General features: G+C 34.7%; 1 protein-coding gene across 1 annotated transcript in view; it reads left to right on the plus strand.

Moving 5' to 3' along the window:
• The window catches only part of ROCK2 (Rho associated coiled-coil containing protein kinase 2), a 135,549-nt gene extending 111,808 nt beyond the window's left edge, over nt 1-23,741 (plus strand). The window contains exons 21-34 of the mRNA XM_072767714.1: nt 5,228-5,297; nt 6,014-6,117; nt 6,276-6,462; nt 9,029-9,122; nt 9,222-9,316; nt 10,112-10,291; nt 10,474-10,642; nt 12,780-12,850; nt 13,865-13,953; nt 14,402-14,480; nt 15,678-15,939; nt 16,026-16,239; nt 22,273-22,373; nt 23,606-23,741. Coding sequence (XP_072623815.1) covers nt 5,228-5,297; nt 6,014-6,117; nt 6,276-6,462; nt 9,029-9,122; nt 9,222-9,316; nt 10,112-10,291; nt 10,474-10,642; nt 12,780-12,850; nt 13,865-13,953; nt 14,402-14,480; nt 15,678-15,939; nt 16,026-16,239; nt 22,273-22,360 — 1,702 coding nt within the window. The 3' untranslated portion in view covers nt 22,361-22,373; nt 23,606-23,741. The remainder of the gene's footprint in view (nt 1-5,227; nt 5,298-6,013; nt 6,118-6,275; nt 6,463-9,028; nt 9,123-9,221; nt 9,317-10,111; nt 10,292-10,473; nt 10,643-12,779; nt 12,851-13,864; nt 13,954-14,401; nt 14,481-15,677; nt 15,940-16,025; nt 16,240-22,272; nt 22,374-23,605) is intronic.
• The last annotated feature ends 449 nt before the right edge of the window (nt 23,742-24,190 follow it).

Here is a 24,190-nt window from a genome sequence, read left to right on the forward strand (position 1 = left end):
ACCAGCATTGGGCAAAATATTTAATCTCTCTGAGCCTTTTATCTTTTTTTTTTTTTTTTTTTTTTTTAAGATTTGTTTGTTTATTTTAGACCAAGAGAACATGAGTTGGGAGGAGCGGATCAGAGGGAGAATATACTCAAGCAGATTCTACACTGAGTACAGAGTCCCAATGCATGGCTCAGTCCCATGAACCCAAGGTCATACCCTGAGCTGAAATCAGGAGTTGGATACTTAACTAACTGAGCTATCCAGGCACCCCCTCTTTGAGCCTTTTATCATAAGACCTACAAAAAGGGGTAGTAAGAGCTTCCTTGTTAGGCATTCTGGAAGGATAACAATGATTTATTTACAGCATCTAGCACATAATAAACAGTAAGGGCCATTACTAGTACAGCTATTACTGTTAATACTACTGTACTACTACAGCTGTTCCTCTCTTATCATCATTGCTAATTGCTTGCTTTTTACATACCTGTGACAGATCAGTAAACTTGATACTACTTAGGAAAGGATGGTCAAGCATTCCTGTATTGACACTATCTATGTTCAGTAGATAGGATGGATGTTCAAAAAGATTGGAAAGGATGTTCAAAAAGATTTTGTTCTTTTTGCTGATCTGTTGCCTGGGGTAAGCCTAGACTCTTAAACTTGATGAGATTTCAACTTTTGAAAATTAGAACTTGAAACTTGAATGATATTTTGATATCTTTATTTTATCTTTTGTTTTGTTTTCGTATATATAAGCTTTATTATTCTCTTATTTTAGACCTAGCTTTTTCCATTTAACAGAAAACATCTTTCAAGAAGGACAAATCCTAGAGATATATTTTATAACTTCATTTATTTGGAGAGCCTCTGATTTGACTTTTCTAGACCCCAATTTCAGAAAGTACCCTAAGTTCTGGGTTAGAATTCATTGGCCTAGTTCTGATCAAGAATACAAGCAAGCTGTGTATCTTTAAAACAACCTGACTGAATAGATATTCTCCATAGTATCTCTAGTATCCGCAGTATCTATTTCTGACCATAGTGGTTATATGAATGTAAGAGCAGATTAAACATCTAGATTCTTTCCTCTCTTGTTCTAATTATACTGTTTATACCAAATTTATAGTACTTAGTATAAATGCCCCTTGTTTTCTTTGCAGGTACATATGGATCTGTTGTTTCTTAATCCCTAAGTTCCTAAACCTTTCTCCTGAAAGAACTCAAATTTGCTGTCTTAACCTAGTACATTATAAGTTCACTGAAAGGCAACCATCTTTTTTTTTTTTTGCAACCATCTTTTTTTATGTTTTGTTCTCTTCAACCCCTGATTAATGTCTTCTACATAGTATATTCTCAAATGTTGCATGAATGAAAGCTTACCTGTAATGTATAAGGCACTCATAGTCACTGTGGGAGATTCAAAGATGAATACATTTCCTACCTTTAAGAATCTTAGTAGCATCTTATCAGAAGTCACTCCTTAGGGAGAGGTAAGATGGGTACATAAGTAATTGGAATACCAGGATAAAGTAATATATACACGCCATGGGAATTTACATATGAAATACTATGTAGGCTTTAATTTCAAAATGGTTAACATATATATCTTTTCTTCTTTCCAAGATTCCAGTAAAACTTTAGTAAAGGAGTTTTTTAAATGCATAAATCCATATCAAGAGTTACAATGGGTTGGAAGAGAAGAAGTTTATTTCGTTAATGAGGTAGTAGCAAGTGGAAACCTCACGAATGACGTAGAGCAAAGGAAGCAACAGCCAGGAATATATATGAAATAGGATATTAGTGGAGAAGAAAATGTTTTAGTATTCAAGTACCTTGAAGGGGTGGAGTAAGATGTGATGCTATAAATGGAATAATATGCTGGTCCTACTCTTCCTACCAGCCCTTACAGAAATGTCTCAGGCTAGGCACTACCACTACTTGGGTTCCTACAAAGCAGTCCTTCAAAAAAGTTAGGTTTACCCTCTGTAGGTTATTAGAACTGCTAGTATGGAGTCCAGTTATTCTTATTTTGCCTTTTAGGGATCTCTCTGCTTAATGCTGGCTTTTTAAGCTCTCATCTTAAAATGAAACTTACCAGTTAGAAAAACTCTTCCAGGGATCCCTGGGTGGCTCAGTGATTTGGCGCCTGCCTTTGGCCCAGGGCGCGATCCTGGAGTTCCGGGATAGAGTCCCGCATCGGGCTCCTGGCATGGAGCCTGCTTCTCCCTCTGCCTATGTCTCTGCCTGCCTCTCTCTCTCTCTCTTTCTCTCTCTCTTTCTCTCTATCATTCATAAACAAACAAACAAACAAACAAATAAATAAATCTTAAAAAAAAAAAAGAAAACCTCTTCCACATGCATAGAGATTGGTATTTCTATCTCTTCATTTGTAAGTGAATAACCAAATATCACTAAGCATTTGGGGATAGCCTGAACAGTACTAAAGAAAAAGAGTATGATAAAGAAAAAGGAAACACACCCCCAGATGAAAAATATGTCAGGGAAGAAGAGAAATTACTAAATAAAAGGCATAATTTTTTTTAATAAATTTTTTATTGGTGTTCAATTTACCAACATATAGAATAACACCCAGTGCTCATCCCGTCAAGTGTCCCCTTCAGTGCCCGTCACCCATTCACCCCCACCCCCTTGGCATAATTTTTTTAAAAAGCCTACTGGTAATAATTAGTATTAATCAAAACTTCTAAGAGATATTATTTCCATTAAACAAGAACCTGGAATAATGCAAAAAGGGCAGCCAGAATAGGAAGAGTTGTCAAAGACTAAAAAATTCAAAGAAATTTCATCAAATGTAGAACAAGAGGAAATTACATGGAAGATGATGAGGGAAATAGATAAGACACAAGAAACTGTCCCAGGAGTTTGACACCAGACGAAGTCTAGAGAAACTGAGGTGGAGGAAGTTATTAAAGAAATAATAGAAAACTGTTTCCCATAGCTTATAGAGAAGTCTTTAGATTGAAGGACTCAGCAGAAAATAAATGAAAAAAGACTCACTTTTAGAAATGTTCTCATGAAATTTCAAAAATAAGAGGATGGGACTTTTCCAGTTCTCATCACCAACTGGGGAGGTTGTGGCTTATGGTTGATGGAGTAGGAAGTGAGGTGTGGTTATGTGGCTAAAGCCAGTGATACAACTATATTACAGGGGTTTGGGGAGAGGTTAGGGATGTTAAAAGCTGATTTCCTACTCTGGCAGCAGAGAATTGATAAAAAATATTTTAAATTTATATCCAGAAATGAGCTGAGACATGGAGGTAACTGTCAAAAGAACAAAACGCAGAAATGGAACAAAGTAAAATCCTCTAGGGGTATAGGATTAGGGTGTTAAGAGGTGTGGATAAGGAGACTGCTACCTTTCATTATAGTTTTTTCTGTGCTGTCTATACTATTTAATTGTAACCATGTGCATATTATGTGGTTATTTTTTTTTTTAAGATTTTATTTATTTATTCCTGAGAGACACACACAGACAGAGAGAGAGAGAGAAGCAGAGACACAGGCAGAGGGAGAAGCAGGATCCATGCAGGGAGCCCGACGCAGGACTTGATCCCGGGTCTCTAGAATCAGGCCCTGGGCTGAAGGCAGCACTAAACTGCTGAGCCACCCGGGCTGCCCTGTGTGGTAGTTTTTGAAAAATACTTTTTTTTAAATACCTGATAAATGTTAGATTTTTAAAGTTGTATATAAATGAATGCTAGCAGTTTTTCAGGATCATGATAGTAAAAATATACTGGGTTTTGCTACAAATGGGCTTAGCTGATAATGATGAGATCATTTTAAAAATTGACCTTATGGGGTGCCTGGGTGGCTCAGTGCTTGAGTATCTGCCTTTGGCTCAGATTGTGACATGGGGATCCTGGGATCAAGTCCCGCATCAGGCTCCCTGTATGGAGCCTGCTTTTCCCTCTGTCTATGTCTGCCTTTCTCTCTGTGTCTCTAATGAGTAAATAAAATCTTTTAAATAAATAAATAAATAAATAAATATTGACCTTTTATATATTATTAATTAGCATTATTCACATTTTTGACTCAAAAATAAGAATCATTTTTAATAATACACACCTAAATAATAAAATACAGATATAACACAGATAAGTGATATTGAGTGATAACTTTTTTTAAAAAAAATGTTTTATCTATTTATTCCTGAGAGACACAGAGAGAGAGAGAGAGAGAGAGAGAGAGGCAGACACAGGCAGGGAGAGAGAGAGAGAGAGAGAGGCAGACACAGGCAGAGGGAGAAGCAGACTCCATGCAGGGAGCCTGATGTGGGACTCGATCCTGAGACTCCAGGTTCACACCCCGGGCCAAAGGCAGGCACTAAACCGCTGAGCCACCTGGGCTGCCCACTTAGTTTTTTTTTTTTTTTTTTAGTTTTATTTTATATTATTTTTTAAGATTGTATTTATTTATTTGAGAGAGAGCACACAAAGGGAGAGGGAGAAACAGATTCTCTTCTGACCAGGGAGCCTGATGTGGAACTCGATCCCAGGACCTGGGGTTCATGACCTGGGCCAAAGGCAGATGCTTAACTGACAGAGCCACCCAGGTGCTCCTAATTTTATTTCTTTATTGAAGATGAATATACTTACAGGAAAAAAAATACACAAATATAGAGCTCAGTGAATTTTTACAAAATGTACAGATCTGTGCAGTTATCATTTACATATGAACATGAAAATAAGCACTCCTTCCACTCTTGTCATTTTTCACTCATCCTAAAATAACTAATTTTGAGATGCTCTTAATTCTCCTACTTGGTTGGTAGAAATGGCTGATCCTATCAAATGTTTGAGAATATATAATTTAGTATCACCGCTTTAATCACTCTGATTTTAAGACCCCTTTATACTCTGAAAAATTATCAAGAGCCCCCCCAATTTTTGTTTATGTGAGTTATATCTAATGATATTTTTTGTGTTAGAAATTAAAACAAAATTTTAAAACACAAGAGCATACAAACACTAATTTCATTCATTAGCTGTTGGAATGATGACATAATTATATAACTTCAAGAAAAGCCCATACACACTAGTGAGAGAATGGGAATTCAAGACAAAACAACACAGTAATGGTTAGTATTATGAAAATAATTTGACCTTTTGGGTTTTTTAAGGGCCTGGGGATGCCCAGTTGTGCCTTAGGCCACATTTCAAGAGTTGCTGGTTTATTATGCGTGTAGCTTATTTGAACCTTTGCTGCAATGTCCCCACAGAGAACGTCAAGATGCAGATGGGCAAATGAAAGAACTTCAGGATCAGCTTGAAGCGGAGCAGTATTTCTCAGTAAGTTCCCGATACATTAATTTGAAAATTACTGTATTTGTAGAATGTAAATAGTTTTTTTGCCGTAGAACTAGGGAAATAATTTTTGTCTTTAGAATAGATTCTTATAGCAAACACTAGACAGAGATTTGGATAAGATGTTTTGTACCACACAATTCATATAAAAAGAAATAACTGGGCAAATGACGATAGCTTAACAGAAATCTATCATCATTGTTAGAAAAATGGTCCTAAGCACATACCCTATGAAGGTGATTCAAAAAAGATTGCTTTTTGAGGTAGAATTTTCATAGAGAAAGAAAATTGTCATTTAAATGTTTGTACTTTTTCAGATCGGTTTTAAGATATGAAGTAGCAATGTCACCTGTGTTTCATTTAAGCCAACAAAATTTTCTTATCTAAATTAGTAATATTTTTCTTTGCCTCTTTATTTATCCTACCAATCTCTGTTTAATGAGAAACTTCAATCTGATATCCAGTTGAAAATCAAGCTTCTAAATTATTAGTGTAACTTTTACTAGTTAATAGGTTGATTACCAGAAAAGTTCATTCAACTATTAATTTGCTCAAGGGCCCAACATTACTCACTATTCAGGAACATATTTGTATGTGTCCAACTTGACTGTTTGTCTGGATAGACTGTGAATGTAGAAATAGAATCAGTGATGATGATGATAGCGGCAATGATAAGTTTCTGTTCCTGTTTTGCTATTTAGACCCTCTATAAAACACAGGTGAGGGAACTTAAAGAAGAATGTGAAGAAAAGACCAAACTTTGTAAAGAATTACAGCAGAAGAAACAGGAATTACAGGAAGAAAGGTAAAGACAAGTTCCTTACCTCTTTTGTTCATTGTCATGTGCTTTTCTAGAATAGTGCCTGCTGTACTCCAAGTAAGAATTTGATGAAGTGCATTAGACAAAAACTTTGACTTTCTAGTGAAAATTGAATATTAAAATGATGTATCACTAAAATGTAGGGATTCCTTGGCTGCTCAACTGGAGATCACCTTGACCAAAGCAGATTCTGAGCAGCTGGCTCGTTCAATTGCTGAAGAGCAGTATTCTGATTTGGAAAAAGAGAAAATTATGAAGGAGCTTGAGATCAAAGAGATGATGGCTAGACACAAACAGGAACTCACTGAAAAAGATGCTACAATTGCATCTGTAAGTAAAATTTTTAGTTCTTTTTTGGTTTTAATTAAATTACTATATCATCAGTCTTCCTTAAAAGCACTAGGGAAGTACTACAGGTAGAAATGAAAAATCTTATATGCTGGCTATAGAATTTTGAATCCACTGGACCATTAGCTTCTCAGAGTTTGGCAGAAAGAGGCTCAAAAAAGAACTGCTTCCGGTGGCTCTACCTGGTGGTAAATTCAGAGTGAAAGACCTAAATAAAGTGAAGGGGAAATACCAAACGCAGGATTAGTATGTCTTTTTTTTTTTTTTTTTTTTTTTTGGTTAAAGTTTAGTTGAAAAGAATCTTGAAATGACCATGAAGGTTACTCTTATGCAGGTTGAAAAAATTGTAATGAAAATTTCAAAAGAGAAGTAAATGCCAAGTAATTGAATTTGTCATTAAATTGCTATAGTGGTTAAAAAGTGTAGTATTAGAATAAGGATATTTAATCCTGTTCAGTGGAGATGAGTAGGGAGGCCAGAACCAGATTCATGCATGTACAGGAATGTGGTATATGATAGTAGTGGTAATAATAGACACACTGGTGGGAAAGGATTCAGGTGTAATAAATGGTTTGGGATGACTCTACTTTTTTTTCTTTTTAATAAAGATTTTATTTATTCATGAGAGACAAGAGAGAGGCGGAGACCTAGGCAGAGGGAGAAGCCGACTCCCTGCAGGGAGCTCAATGCAAGACTCGATCCCAGAACCACACCCTGAGCAAAGGCAGATGCTCAACCACTGAGCCACCCAGGCGTCCCTGATGACTCTGTTCTTACATAGAGAAGAAAAAAGATCCTTACCTTTTCCAACTAACAAAAATACATTTTAGCTATCTTAAAGACCCAAATATGAAAAAGAAAAATTTTAATTAGAATGAAATCCAAAACTTACGACAACAGAAGACAACAAACAAATTATAAGGAGAAGATATTTGTAATGTATTCATTAAACAAGGGACTAGTATCAGGAACACATGTGGCACTCCTTCAAGCTCACTAAGAAAAAGTTAAACAATCCAGAAAACTGGCCAAAAGAGAAAACCCTAGAAACATAAGCAGATGCTTAACGTAACTACTCTTTAAGAAGGGCTAGATAAAGTAACTTTGAAATACCATTTCATACTCATTACAATGGCAAAATTCAGTATCTGGCTAATTTAAAGTGTTCGAAGGATATATGGGAAATGACATTCTCATTCTCATACAACTATGAGGAGTGTAGATGCAGTATGGCATAGTACAGTAAGTAGTATGGCAATTTTTAATACTTATTATTTTAAGTATTTTAAATATCCCAAATATGACAGTTTAAATATTCACATAATCCAAAGAAAGTCTATGTTATGTTAAGATAAATATGCTGGAGAAATTAAGGCATAATTTTCATAGCAGCGTTTATGTTTATAATAGCAAAAATTCAAATGTCTTATATACAGATGAATGAGTGGATCATTGGTAGAGGTAGAAGATGGAACTACTGTATCAGTTAAAATGAATTAGATCTTTATATGTCAACAGTTTTTTTAAATTTATTTTTATTTTTTTTTTAAGATTTTATTTATTTATTCATGAGGGACACAGAGAGAGAGAGAGAGGCAGAGACACAGGCAGAGGGAGAAGCAGGCTCCATGCAAGGAGCCCGATGTGGGACTCGATTCCAGGACTCCAGGATCACGCCCTGGGCCAAAGGCAGGCGCTAAACCGCTGAGCCACCCAGGGATCCCCTGTCAACAGGTTAATTTTAATACAATGTCCAGTGAAAGCAAATACAGAAAGATACAGTGTGATACTTATGGACAATTTAAAATCACATAAAACCACACTACATACTCTTTTATGTTTTTGCAACAAAAGTATATAATCACATATGGGAAGGATGAACACATAATTCTCAATTTATTTTGGGTGAGAAGGAAAGAGTAGGAGTAGGATTTGGAGAGAATAAACAAGGATGTCAGCTTCTTTAGTAAAATTTTGTTTTAAAATGTTCTGAAAGAAATACTACCATTTTAAAATTTGTTTATTCTGCATGATAAAATGCAGAGCTTTGTTAAAATGTTTGTTTGTTTTTAGTTTATTAAATATTTTTCTCATTAAAAATGCTGCTAAGGGGCACCTGGGTGGCTCAGTGGTTGAGTGTCTGCCTTTGGCTTAGGTCGTGATCCTCAGGCTTCTGGGATTGAGTCCTGCATTGGGCTCCCTGCAGGGAGCCTGCCTCTCCCTTTGCCTATGTCTCTGCCTCTCTCTTCTTCTGTGTGTCTCATGAGTAAATAAATAAAATCTTAAAAAAAAAAAAAAATGTTGCTAAGGGTTTTTGAGAGAAGGGGCAGGTTTTGGCTTCTGGTGCACACGAAATCCAAAATGGTTAGCGAAATTCTCCTCGGGTGAAGTTCCATAAGGTTCCACAAAGCAACAAAGTATAGAAATAGATGTGCTTAGAAAAATAAGAGTTTTAGCAGCATTCTGGTCTCTTTTCCTTTTGAAAGATTGCTTTATAACATAGACCTTGTAAATTGGGATATGATTTTTTTCCACTTAAACTTTTTAGCTTGAAGAAACGAATAGGACACTAACTAGTGATGTTGCCAATCTTGCAAATGAGAAAGAAGAATTAAATAACAAATTGAAAGATGCACAAGAACGTATGTATTAACAAAGAATAAGGTTTATTTTAAATATGCTTAATGTTTTGTCATTTGCTATAGTTATTAATATAATCTTGACATTTCCCTGTGTTTCAGAGCTGTCACGGCTGAAGGATGAGGAGATCAGTGCAGCTGCTATTAAAGCACAGTTTGAGAAGCAGCTGCTCACAGAGAGAACACTGAAAACTCAAGTAGGTGTGATAAACTCTAAAGAGGATTTTGAAATTTTTTTTCATTTCCCTCTTTACATTCTACTTCCAGCATTGCAGACTGTAGCAGACATTGAGTATATTGGTATTTGTGAACTATCCTTGATTTTTGCCTAGTTGAGAGCAGCTAGATTTGGTTAACATTGTCTAGTTCAATGTTTACTCCAGGTTTCCTTAATTTTTCCATATGAAATCACGTTTCCTCTTAGTTTTTTATTGTCATCTGGTAAATTTTTCTGCTTTTAAGAAATACGGAGAGTGAACATTTGCTGACAGCCTGAAAAAGGGTTAGCCTGAAAAAGGGTTAGTCTGTAAAGGCACCTTTGATTATTGACCATCCTTCTGCCAACTCTATGGTAGTGTATACAGCATGAATCTTTGTGGGTCCAGATGCTCAGTTCTCTGGTTGGACATACTGTTTTTTACTTATCTGATGCCAATGCAAATTCTCTTCCTCCAGGATAAAAGTGGATCTGCTTCAGAAAAGTCTCTCTTGGAACTAAAAACTCAAAAGTAATAGAAAGTGACATCAGATCCAACCTGTAAACATTTTAAATTACATTTCTCAGAAAACATGAGTGAAAGCTAATTAAGGTTGGAGAAGGATAAGGAGTAAGGAAGGAGTGTATAATTTAATACAGACAGTGTTTCTCTGTTGCTCTGTGTGTGTAGGGAAGGACATTATTAGTGGTCATATAACTTGCTCTTGATGAACTACCAAGAACCGTCGATATGCTTTATTTTACGTGACTACATGCTTATTTTTATGTTTTTAAGGCTGTGAATAAGTTGGCTGAGATCATGAATCGAAAAGAACCTGTCAAGCGTGGTAGTGACACTGATGTGCGGAGAAAAGAGAAAGAAAATCGGAAGCTACATATGGAGCTTAAATCTGAACGTGAAAAACTGACCCAGCAGATGATCAAGTACCAGAAAGAACTGAATGAAATGCAGGCTGTAAGAATACTTTTTGGACTCTAGATTGAAGATTTCCTTTTAAGAAGTAGAAGTATTTTTATGTTTGCATATATTTTATTGGTTTTAGAACATTTCTGTTACTTCATAATTGTTATTGAATTAAACAAAAATTATGAGGTATATGGCATCCAAATAATTTAATGTAATTTAATCTCTTGTAGCAAATAGCTGAAGAGAGCCAGATTCGAATTGAACTGCAGATGACACTGGACAGTAAAGATAGTGACATTGAGCAGCTGCGGTCACAGCTCCAGGCTTTGCATATTGGTCTGGATAGTTCCAGTATAGGCAGTGGACCAGGGGACGCTGAGGCAGATGATGGGTTTCCAGGTACAGATTTATTTTCAGGTCTTATGTTATTTTTATTAAAAGCCTTTGTCTTAAATATAAAGCAGTTGATTATGTTACGCCCTGAGATTGACTGCTCCTGAGAAAAATATTTGTCATTTCTTTAAGAAAAAACATACTCCTCGGAGTGGGGATTCAAACGATTGTTTAAACTTACGTTATTTATTGATTTTTGACAAAAACTCTTGTGAAAAATTGCTAAAGAAAATTCCACATATTTAGTTACCTAAATTAGCTCTTTATATGCTATAGGTAGCTCTTTTTTCAAATTTTTATTTTATTTTCTCTTAACTTCTTTTGCATTCTTACTTCCTTTTATGTTGGGTGTTTAGTTCATATCACTCAATCACGCACTATGGAATCCATGTCATTCACCTACCAGCGTTCCTCTACTTCTCTCAATATTGCCACTAAGCCTTCCAGTTCTCATATGCTTCTTGACTCTGATTCTGACTCAGAAGAAGAATCTTTGCCTTACTTACCTATTTCATCGGAACCTAATGGTACAGGTGATATCCTGAAAATCTTTCACCTTTGGGGTTTTCCCCATTACCTTTAATTTCAGTCTCTTTGCAAATTTTTTGTAACATTAACTAATATTCACTAACTCTAACAAATTGTTCTGACCTCAGTTAAAAGGAAAATGCTGCATGAACAAAAATTTTTTTAAAGGTATTAGTACCTGGCATTGCTGTTACATTTGATAGACTTATTTTGTCAACACTGTCATTTAAGAGCATATGGTTTTACTGCCTGTATAATCCATATTTAGCCAATAAGAAATTCTTTCTGAAGTTTCATATATTAAGAGTGACAGTACAAAAAAAAGCATGTAGACTGTTTGAGAGCATGTGTGGGATGTATATAGGTTTTCACTAAGTGCTTAGCTAGTCAGCATTGAGTTCAAGACAGTTTGTCGCAGTCTTTGCCCTGAAAGGACTTAGAGTTTAAATGAGGAATCTAGATGGAAAACAAAATTACTGTTTAACTTACAAGTCCATGTAAGTACGGATCACATCTAATGGAAATGCTACAGGAAATTAGTATATGACCAGTTGAATGTAAGGTAATTTAGTCTCTTACTAATTGAATACAAAGTGAAATAGCTATAGTTATTTATTTACATTGTTGTCACCTTTCTCGGGTATATAGCAGCATATAATAACCAATCACATTGAAGTTTTAGATTTTAGCAATAAAATTGAGTCTATTCATTTTGTTGGAGATCATCTAATTCAGTCCCTTAAGTTGGTGTAGGACCATGTCCAGCCAGTTACTTCATATAGGCTGTTTTTAATGACAGCATTTCTGTTCATAGTCTAGAAGGTCGTTGATGAGAGAGGATAGATTCTAGAGTCAGAGTTGCATCCCTGCATGACCTTCCTGTGGCGTTGTGAGGATTAAAGAAAATTGATGTAAAGCATCTAGCACAGTTCATAAGTGATTATTAGAATAACCTCCAGAAATACTTGTTGCACCTAATTATTTCATTGAATGATATTGATTGAATGCCATTGGAACAAATTCTGAGGATTCAGGCAGTTTCCTTTGTTGAACTAGAATTTTCTGATTTTGCTATTTTGGAATTTAGAAATATTTTTATTACATTGCTACTCATTAACCAAATTTGATCTGTAATTTACACAATTTTATTTCATTTTATTTTAGCCATTTAAAAATTCATTTTCTCTGAACACATAAATCACTCACTTAAGATGTTTTCTTTTCAAAGATACATATGCACTATATCTATAATTAGGCCTCTGCCAAAAGGAAAAAGAGTTCTAATACAGGTGTACTAGTGAGAATAGAGAACTACTTCTCTTTCTTGTACCTTTTTCCTGAACTTTGCAGATGCATGAATTTAATCAGCAGGGGGCATTTGACTTTATAAACTATAGATTATGTATTTTCAATGTGCTATAACCTGGATTTTGTTTGGCATTCCATAACTTGCTTATACTGATCCTGCATTATTATAGCCTAGATAATGTATAATGATAAATTCTGAAGGGTATATCTGATTTGTTCTGTGATTTTTATATTAAAATTTTATTGAATTCCTCATTTTCTTTGAAGAATTGTTAAATTTATCCTCATATCTTCTGCTTATTTATAGAATCAAGACTAGAAGGATGGCTTTCATTGCCTTTACGAAACAACACTAAGAAATTTGGATGGACTAAAAAGGTAATTGGTACTTTTGAATATGGTTCTTTTACTTTGCTTTTGGATTAGCTATAGCCATTTTATATTTGTAGTTATAAGATATATATAACTAGAACTTTTAGACACATAAAGCTTTGCACTTCCTGATTTGGAATGATGTGATTTTTTTTAATGTATCTTTGAGAAAAAGAACAAAAATCAAAAAAACTATCATCATTAATGTGTTGTTAATAATAAAACAGGTTTTAGTGTTAGGAAAAACAAAAGCCTATTGGCCTTGGTGTTTTGCCCTTTCATTGGGAAAACAACTGTAGGTATGACAGACCTACTAATTTCTTTTCCTCTGTTACTAGAGTTATCGATATTATGATGTTCATTTTTGGTAAATGTCTTTGCCTGTTTTCAAGATGCTGTAGCAAAATAGACTGGGTGGTGTATGAAAAATAGAAATTTATTTCTCACAGCTTTGGGAACTGGAAGTCAAGAGCAGGATGCCAAATGGTTCTGGGGAAGGACCTCTTATCAGGTTTAGACTTCTTGCTGTGTTCTCACATGAGGAAAGGGACTAGGGATCTCTCTTGAGCTCTTTTTATAAGGATACTAATCCCATTCAGAAGGTCTGTCCTTGCAATGGCTTATTCATTTGCCTTCCAAAGGCCCCTCCCACTAATACCATCTCATTAGGTGTTAGGGTTTAACATAAAAAATTTGGGAGGAACACAGACATTCAAGCCATAGCACTAAGGTTACCTGTGTTATTGGATTTTGAAGCAGTCAGTCCAAAAAATATTTGAATTCATCCCCTTCCCAATTTGCTTATTTAAAATGTATGCAAACTGAATTTATTATTTTAAGGAAGACTTTTCTCAGGTTATGTTGAGAACTTCTTAGTTATTTAACTTAGGTATTTTATATGATTTTTATTGCTATAGAATTTATTTTCAAAGAAAATATTTTCAAAGAATTTATTTTCAAAGAAAATAAAGATATATATTAATTTTAGTCATTAATTCCTTCCCTCCCTCTCTTTAACAGTATGTGATTGTAAGCAGTAAGAAGATTCTTTTCTATGACAGCGAACAAGATAAAGAACAATCTAATCCTTACATGGTTTTAGATATAGAGTAAGTGTTTTTATTAGAATATTTGGAAACTTTCTCTTTTAAAGTATAGGAGAGTGTTGTGACCTTTTTTTGTCAAATTAGTGCTATTTATTAGTCATGTAGTATCTAGATAGGTAGATATGCACTTACAGTATAAGTCCTACTATACTGTTGTTACATTTTCTTATCTTTGCTTCATAGAGATGAAAGTCTGGGATACAAAGTTAGTTAAAACATCTTAATATTTCATGGGTCTTTAGTATGTTCTCTGAAACTAATTAGAAAATTTCTGATTTCCTGGAAATACTCAAAATCTCAAGGAGTAATTGGATTAATAGAACCAAGTTATCTTTGACCCTTCTAACATGGGTCAGAGTAGTCAGTTTTGACTTCTAACAGAAGTATAGGATAACTCATGTAATTTGATCCTTTGGTAATATTTTATTCCTTTATTAAAAATCTTTTATAGCAAATTATTTCATGTCCGACCAGTTACACAGACAGATGTATATAGAGCAGATGCTAAAGATATTCCAAGGATATTTCAGGTAAATAACTTTATTTTGTTTTTAGTTGATTGAATTTATTTTGGTTTTTTCACCTTTAGACTAAGGTTCTCATTATGACAAGACATATCAAATTTCTTTATTCTTGGGCCTTCTTTAGATTACCTTTCAGTTTTAGTCCTGTTTAAAGGTCATTTGTTTTTCTATATCTTTCATACTACTTCCTCTTTTTGGATACAACTTCATTCTTCTCTCCATTTTACTTTTGAAATCTAGGGTGTTTATATCATGTTTCTGGCCTTTGCTGCCCTTTAATTCAAGGTGTGTTATGATATTTATTTTATTTTATTATTTTTTTAAGGTATTTTTAAGTCATCTCTCCACCCAACATGGAGCTTGAACTTACAACCCCAAGATCAAGAGTCACAGGCTTACCAACTGAGCCAGCCAGGCACCCCTATTGGGACATTTTTAAAGCATGAACTTTCTCTTCTGTTTCTGATTTTACACTCAGCTCTCTAGAAAGTTAAAACAGTTGCTTATGAAGTTAAATTCTGTACCCAGTAGCCCTTCTACTTCCAGTTTAAAGGGAAGCCAAATTCTTCCCTGTTCTACTTCCATTTTAAAATTAGTCAAACCAACAATTAGTTATTGAGTTCCTTCCAAATAAAAGCCATTTTGCTTGGAGTACTGTGGGAGAGTTGGCCACAGATTTTCTAATGCTTATGATGTTTATTTGGAGTGTATTATACGTCCTTTTCTCTTCCTCACTTCTCCAAATATATATCTTTCCATTAAAGCTGTGTTTGCAGTTATTACCCACCTGTCTGTTTTTGAGACTTGTAAAGCATTAATTTGTATAATTGCCACATCTTTTTGGGAGATTGTTTTGAATACACCCTTTGAGAAAAATGTTCTAATACCCATCAATTAAAAATTTACCTTTGACCTATTCTGATAAAATTGCTAAAATATAGTAAGGTATCACAGAAAAAATAAGGAAATAAGGAGGCACATTTGAACAAGATAGGTTTTTTTCTGAAATGTGAGCCAAGTGACTAAACTATCCAATGACTTTTCTCATAAAAGTTCTAAGAGCCTACTAATATTTAAACATCAAATGCATTTTCTTCTCATTGAATGATCTGGCTAATTCTATTTTATTTACACTGTAAAAATTGTTACTACATAAAAAATGATTTATTAACAATCACTCATTATTCTTTTTGCTATCTGTAGATTCTGTACGCCAATGAAGGAGAAAGTAAGAAGGAACAAGAATTTCCAGTGGAGCCAGTAGGAGAAAAATCAAATTATATTTGCCATAAAGGACATGAATTTATTCCTACCCTGTATCATTTCCCAACCAACTGTGAGGCTTGTATGAAGCCATTGTGGCATATGTTTAAACCTCCTCCTGCTTTAGAATGCCGGCGCTGCCATATTAAATGTCATAAAGATCACATGGACAAAAAGGAGGAGATTATAGCACCTTGCAAGGGTAAATAGTAATTAACTTGCTCCATCAGTATTATTTATATTCAGATCAATTTAAACATGTTAATTTTTTCTAATATTTCTTTATAGTTTATTGTGATATTTCGACGGCAAAGAATCTATTGTTGTTAGCAAATTCTACAGAAGAGCAGCAGAAGTGGGTTAGTCGGTTGGTGAAAAAGATTCCTAAAAAGCCTCCAGCTCCAGACCCTTTTGCACGGTCATCACCTAGAACTTCAATGAAGATACAACAAAACCAGTCTATTAGACGGCCAAGTCGACAGCTTGCCCCAAACAAACCAAGGTAATAAATCAAAATGTGATTAAAAATTAGTGTCTTTTAAAATATTTTGCTATTTATGTTCAATTACAAATTTTCCTAATTGTAGTGTTCCTTTGTTTGGTATGTTAATGAACCATGGAATACCAAATGTTTGAAACTGTGTGTGTCTCTCATTGATTCAGTTGAATATAGTACAAATTTGTTTGCTAAATCATACACATATATTAAATTCAACCAAAATATATAAAGGGTTCATTTTTGTCACACTTATGTATATAATAAAAATATTTTAAGATTTTATAAGCACACCGACTAATGGTTTAGTTAGATGATGTATATAAAAACTTAAAAGTGTCAGATGCACACATTGGTTTTAATACTGCAAACCTCTTAAACCTCTTTTATGTTAGATGACTTGGGAAGTAGGACCAAAACCTTCTAAAATCTTAATTCACATCTATAAATTTAGAGTAACTTGTTTCTGATTTAAAGAGCAGTAAAGATCAATCTTAAAAATGCAGATATTAACTAATGGGTAAAGTGGGCATTCCTTGTATTTGAGGTGGTTGGGGCTAGGGAGTAATAAATCCTGAGATAATGATGAATGCATGTTTTCATATGGCTGCATTATAGTAATTTCATTCTTGATTCAGAATAACCATTTCTTGGCTTACTAGCTACTATAGCATTTGTAAATACTACTATTCATTGAAATGACCCTGAAGATTGAGTTTAGTTAAAGGATAAAGTGTGTAAGATCAGGTGTCTAATTTCAGGTATCCTTTTTGTTCCCTAACACAGGACCTTCAGTATATGAATAATGATGTGCATTGGCTGTATTATCAGAAATCTTTTCATTCTAACCACAAACATCTTATATGAAACTTTTCTTGAAACTATTATCTCAAGGAAGTAATTTAGAATGACAAAGGTAGAATTGGTGTGTCAGCAGTGAAAATGTTGAATTTTTCTGTGAGGTATGAGAAAACTAAATACTATAAAATTAGTGATTTTATGAGAGTAATTAAGCTGAAGAAACTCAAAGAATTCAAAGACACTGAAGGTTATTCTGTGTGCCATGCGCAAAACACCTAAAAGTTTAAATTTCTGTTATTAGTATTGTGGAACTATTAATGCACAGATGCCCTGCTATTGTAATAGCTCACACTGTCTAGTGCTTTATAGCTTCCAGAGTGCTTCCATAATCTGTTCTCTCATTCAACTTTCTGCATATTCTGTCATTTGATCTTGAAAATATTCCTGTAGAGTAGAATAGAAGATATTACTATCTTTCTTTTTGATTGAGACTGTACAAGGGCAAATAATTTCAGATTCAGGATTGTAAGAACTCCAGTCCTTTAATACATTTACTTTTTGGTAAAGTTTGGATAAGTTAATAATTTCACTGCTTGTGATAACACATAGAATTCGTTCATGAAGCGGATTTCACACTAAGTGAGGCATGTTTTCACTTACCTAACAGTTTTCATGTTCACTGACTTATACTTTGTTATCCCCTTCTTCCCCAGTTTAGCATTTTGGTCTATTGGAGGCACATTTACTTTTTATTTTTGTTGCTTTTTGTCTTGTTTTAGTTCTGGCCCTGCCCTTCGAATCATTCTTCATTGATTTTTTAATACATTTTGCATAGCAACAGTAAGTAATAGGGATTTTTTTTTGTCTTACAACTATGCATGTAGATAAAACTCATATCAAAACTGACTATAAAATGTTTAGGGTATTTATGTGAACATCTTTTGTCTAACATACTCTGAAATTTTAAGCATAAAGATGGGCACATTTAAGATGCAATTTTGCATTTCATTATTGTGTCTGCAGCATTATTTCCATTGTCTTTAACATCTGTGACTTCATTGCTTCATTAATTCCTTAAGTTTTGTCTGTCTGTCTTACATGAATCACTGTATGGTTTGCATTTCGAGTGTCACATTTTAAGAGTAGCATATACAAATTGGAGAATATACAGAAAAGAATAACGGAGTAGTGGGTCATTTGAAAGTGTAGCAAGTGAGGGAACTAAGGATATTTATTCTTCTGAAGAAATTGTTTGGAAGAACAGGAGCTTGTAGGATGGGAGATTGTAAACAGTAGTAAAGATTTAGAGGACTTTTCTGTAGGTGATGTACTAGAATAAGAACAAGCAGAGAGGCACATTTATAACTCAGCAAAGGAAAAGTATCAGGCAGTCACAGATTTCCAAAATTGGAAGACTTGGCTTGCTCTAGAATAGTGAGTGCCTTGTCACTGCCAGTGTTAGTACCTGATTCAGGTGACTGCTTGGTGACTCTAGGGAAGTACCCTCCCCAATTTGTCATGTGTATGTAGTCTAACAGAGAACCGCATGGCTCTGGAGTGTAGTCAAGCATTGGACTTGATGGCCTTTAACATTCCTATAGACAAATGGGTAGAGCTGTGAAAGGATCATCCAGGAACACCTAGGAACTGCATTTCTGGTCGATATCAGCAGTAATTTATTATCTAGCTCTTTGTATTAATCTGGCTTTAGTTGAACTAACTTACATGGTGTCTTTCTTAAGACAAATGTCTGGCTTTGTTAGATATCATCAAAATCATCAAATATATGTATATTTATAGTATACACTAAAACATAATACCTATAAGTAATCATCTGATTTTTTTTTTAACTTTTCCTCAGTGTTTGTCTTTGTTAATGACCACAGCATTACATTTTTTTTTTTCTTTTGGCTTTTGTGACATTCCTGGTTCTGATTCTCATCTTAATTCTTTGCAGTGCTTCCCCTTTTCTGTAGGAGAGTGTTTTAAAGTGATAGCTATTAGGCAAGTGTTAGCTACTATTATAGAAGACAACATTTTTGAGGGCAGGTTATATGCCAGACACTCTTCTCTGAGCTTTGAGTGTACTAAATTATTTATCCTCAGAGCCACCCTGTGATTTAGCTCTTAATGTCTCCATATAACAGACATGGAGACTAAGGCACAGAAGCACTGTGTATCTGAGGTCGCACACCAAATAAGCAGCAAAGCCATGAGTTCAGATTGAGTTCCAGATCCTGCATCCTCAGCTGTAATACTGCACTGCCTCACGGTGATACAAATAGAAATGAATTGACAGTTTATAAAACATAATGTGTAGAAATGCTGTTCCAGAGGAATGTTTTCTTAGTAATTTTGAATTAAAAAAACAATGCTAGAAATGTAGAGAATTTGTGAATAAAATGTTGATTTGTGATAAAGGTAATTTGGAGAGATCCTTAGTTTGTTCCGAAGTAGGACACAGAATGCTGGTCTCTGCTAAGCACATTTCTCTTTAATTATTTTTCTTTTAAAGGTCTCCTTTAAAATGTAATATTTAATCTACACAGGAAAGTATAAAGCAAAAATGTAACAAACACTCATTTACCCAGTTTTAAGATATAAAGCATTGCCAACACAGTTAAAACTTGAGGGTTGGGGGAGCTCTTATGCTATCATTATTTATTTATTGTAGGGGAGGGGCAGAGGGAGGGAGAGAGAGGATTTTAAGCAGGCCTCACACCCAGTGCAGAGCCCAATGTGGGGCTTGATCTCATGACCTGAGCTGAAACCAAGAGTCAGATGCTCAACAAACTGAGCCACCCAGGCATGCCACATTAGCATTATTTTAATTTTGTTCTTTTCCATTTATAGATATTAGAAAATTAACAGACTAATTATTTGGGTAAAAATGAAAAAGATATGTACAACTTGAAGTGTTAAAAATAAATCTATGAAATGAAGTAGAAGAAAATAGGTGAATATGTATCTGATCTTGGATTGGAGAACTTCCTAAGAGTAAAAGCAAAGAAAGAAAGTGATTGAGTAACCAAAAATTAAAGACTTGTAAATTTTAAAAACAGCATGTATTTGCAATGTGTATGAGAAAGATGGGTATCTTCGTATATAGAGTACTTGTATAAATCATTAAGAAAAAAAAGATTGCCTCTGCCCGGTTTAAAAATCAGTGAGGAACATGCAGGCATTACTGTTAAGTATGAAAAAATGATCAACTTGATTATTAAGCAAAGAAGTTTAAATTAAATTAAAAATAAAATGTAAAACCATTTTCAGCTGCCAAACTGGTAAGGATTAAGAAACTTGGTATTGGCAATACGTAAAGAACTGGGCATTGTCCTGTCCTTGCAGAACTCAAAGTTCTAATGCTCCTTCCCACAGCATCTTCGGCAGGAAGTCGCCCAGGCCTGCAGTGTGTACCCACTGATCAACTAAATGGGGCAGATAGAAAATCAAACAGATAGTTACAGTACTTTTTTAAATGTTATTTATAATAGAAGCACGAAGGGAACAAAGGAAAGCATGGAGAATTCTGCCTGAGGCCATCAAGAAACTCCAAAAAGGGAGGTTCCGTCATTTTCTAGGCAAAGAAATAAGGGAACAGACAACGGTAGGCAAAATGTTATGTGCATTGGTACTGAGTTGTCAGAATTACTTCCATGTTATGTTCTGAAACATTGTACTGGCTGGAGTAGGGAGAGAGGGTAGTGACAGGAATTGGCAGAAGAGGACATGGCAGAGAAAGCAATGAGCCAGACGGAAAAGGACCCAGTGCACTACGCAGTACTTTTTACTTTGTTCTCCAGATAGAAGTCTTTCAGCAAGGGTTTGGTGTGTGTTGACTTAGTGAGCTCCTTCTCTAAGGTATCGGTACGACAGTGAAAATGGCAGGAAGAAACCAAGTTAGAGAAAACTTTCTTAGGTTGAAATGACAAAAGTTAGACGGCTGACTGGAAAGGGCTGGGCGGGGGGGGGGTTTAAGGGAAGTCTTGCCAGACATTGTACTAATAGCCTAATGACCAAACTTTTAAAATTTGAAGACTGTGACACAGATGCACACTTTACACACACTTCAAAGGTTTTAGAAGGGTATGAAATGCAGATTTTTCAGAGTTGGGCTTTAAACACCCAGGATGGCTCACTGATCTCAATCTCCCAAGCAGTACCTTAGCTACAAGTTACTGCCTATATGTAAGCCTGGAAAAATGTGATAGGTGTGTAAGTGAATAATTATATCTGTACATTCAACACATTTTGAAATAGAGTAATTTGAGTTGGTTTATTTACTTTTAAGTTAGGGAGCTATCCATCAACATACTCTGTCAGTGATTAGATTATCAGAGTCAAACAGATGCATCGGAATTCACTCCAGATTTTTAATTTAGAAATGCGGATACTTGCACCCCGCTTTCCCTTCAGTCCAGTTATATCAGAATTTCTTGGGATGATGCCTGCAAATATGCATTATAAATAGCATTGAGTGTATACCATATACATTCAGATTTAAGGACCAACTTTAAAGTTGAAGTCACAAATGAGATTTTGGGGACCAGAGGCGTTCCTTGGCATAAGTTGATTCGTGAACCTCACAGTTAAAATAATGAAAAAGTTACACCTGTTTTTTAAAATAAAGATGATAGCAACGTTAGATGATTGGATTGGATTAGAAAGAAAAGACCACATATACCCCTGCTCTAAGTCCAGTTTATTCAGCCAAGATAAATTGCTAATGATGCTTATATACCTGTGGTTTTTCTCTTAATTGTGGTTTTTCACACAGAGCGTCACTGTTGGTGACCCACTAAGCAAATAGTTTCTTGCTAGAATTGAGAATTCCACATTCTTAGTGTTTCTCTCTAAACTGTGAACTGACAGTCTGGGTCCTTTTGTGAAGGGAGTGCTGACAAATGCTGAATTTTCATAGTTCTCAAATCAAACTGGGCATCAGGATGGTTACATCTTCATCTGGGCCCAGTGGGGAGAAGATCATATCTTATCCCCAAATATTACCTGTCTTCAGGTCTCTAGTGTTCTAGAAATCAGACCTGGCTAACATTATATGCACTTATATATGAAAAGAAAGAAGATCTCCCTGTGTGCTACCATCTTAATTTTGACTGTGTTATTATTGATGGAGAGTTAAAATCTCACAGCACAAAGTGTGATTTCTAGACAATTATCATATTAAGCTGCCATTTCTATAGAGTGCTAGAATGTGAATTTGCAAACCTCCTATTGCAGATTGCTTGATTTGGCATTTAAAGACTGGGATTGGTCATTTGATGATGTTGATGGTGGTGATGATGATGACGATGTTTTTGATTTCTGAAGAAATAAATGGGGTAAATCAAAAAATGAAAAATGAGTTATTCCAAGTAGTGCATGTGATTTGCACTTGGGTTTTCATTGTTTTTGACTAGTTTTTAAATTTTGTTAAGTTGTTTTTAATAGTATGTATTTGGAAAATAGTTTTCAAAAAAGTTTCTAACTGAAATTTCCATGTTAAGTTAAAAAAGTGAAGTGCTATGTTCAGAATCTTTATTGGCTATATATTTTGAATACAGTTGGAATTACAATGTTTTATCTTAGGAATGAAACATGTAGAAATAACAAAAGAAGCAATTCTGGTACTTATTGTTCATTCCAAAGAAGCCATATTCAGAGAAGTAAAATTTACAATGTTTTCAAGTTCCTACAACTGTATTAGTTTGTGAACATAGCATGGGATTCCTTCCTCCCTCCCTCCCACTCTCCTTCCCTCCTCCTTTCTTCTCTCTAACGTGCAAGAATTGAAGCCATAAACACTTTGTAAGTCTAATAAGTGCTGTGAAATACTGTTTCTGATTTGGCTTTTCTTTGTGATGCTGTGAGATGTTTTCTCTTGCTAAAGAATGCTATTGATGTGCTGTGAAAGTTCTTGTGTTTGAGGAACATGTAAATAGTTTGGTTAACAGTGGCTAAAGGAGATTTGAGTAAAAACTGAACCTCATGGTTAAACCTTTTTACACAGAATGGATTTAAAAGAAGTAATGTCTGTCTTAACCTAAGTAAGCATATTGCAAAAATAGACTTAAATCATGTGTTATTATTGGTGTTTATAACCAAGATTTACAGAGTATTTTTACATATATTTACTAAAACAATGTGTTTGTTCCCATTTTGTAGATTTAAAAAATGTGGCTAAGGGTCAAATAGTCAAGTAGAACCTGGTCCATAAGCCCACTGTTCTTTCAGCTACAGAAGGCAGCTAGTGGTTAATCTCCAAGTCAAACTTATATTCACTTGAGTTACTTGGTGATGTATTATCTAACCCTAATAGCCAGTTAACCATATTAAAACTTGTGTGTCATGTTTGTAGAAAATATAGGAAAATATAAGAATATAATTGCATGTACCTAAAAATAAGAAAAATAATATAATAAATGTTTTATGCATGATTTAGGTATTAAAAGCATAGAGGTTGGAAGACTACATCATGAAATGATATAAATGGAATGCCTTTTAAAAGAATTTTAACAATCTCTTAAATTATTTCACTATATCAACTAACTTTGTTTTTTCTTTTTTTTTCCAGCTAGCTGCCTTCTATGAATGCAGTCATTATTCAAGGTGATCATATTCTTCCAGTTAAAACAAGACTGAAGTATGATGGGCCAGAATTTCTTAAAAAAGCTATATTATCTGGAGGGACTGATACACACACACACACACACACACACACACACACACACACACATAATTTCCCTTATTCCTGCAATATAAATTATAAATCTTGGATATTTTCTGGGCTCCTTTGGAGTATCATGTTGAACCAACAATGATTGGTTAATAGAGTAAGAATATCATATGCAACTCTTGCAAACTTGTTCCATAAAGCTCTCTTGGCAGTCACTCACACTACATTGCACAAAAGGATTGAGAAGAGTTAAAGCTCAAAGAAATCATCTTTTCAGCTTCAACAGAGAGATTTCACCAGCACATTTACCAGAAGATTCTGGGAATGGATTCCACTACAGTGATAGAGACTGCATCTTTAAGAAGTGACCATTATACTGTGTGTGTGCATATATATGTGTGTGTGTCTCTCTATGCGCGTGCGTGCACACACACACACACATATATATAATAGTACTGTAATACTGCAAGAGGGTTCAACAAA

The sequence above is a fragment of the Vulpes vulpes genome, chromosome 8 (assembly GCF_048418805.1).
Source record: "Vulpes vulpes isolate BD-2025 chromosome 8, VulVul3, whole genome shotgun sequence".
In the NCBI taxonomy this organism is placed as follows: domain Eukaryota; kingdom Metazoa; phylum Chordata; class Mammalia; order Carnivora; family Canidae; genus Vulpes; species Vulpes vulpes.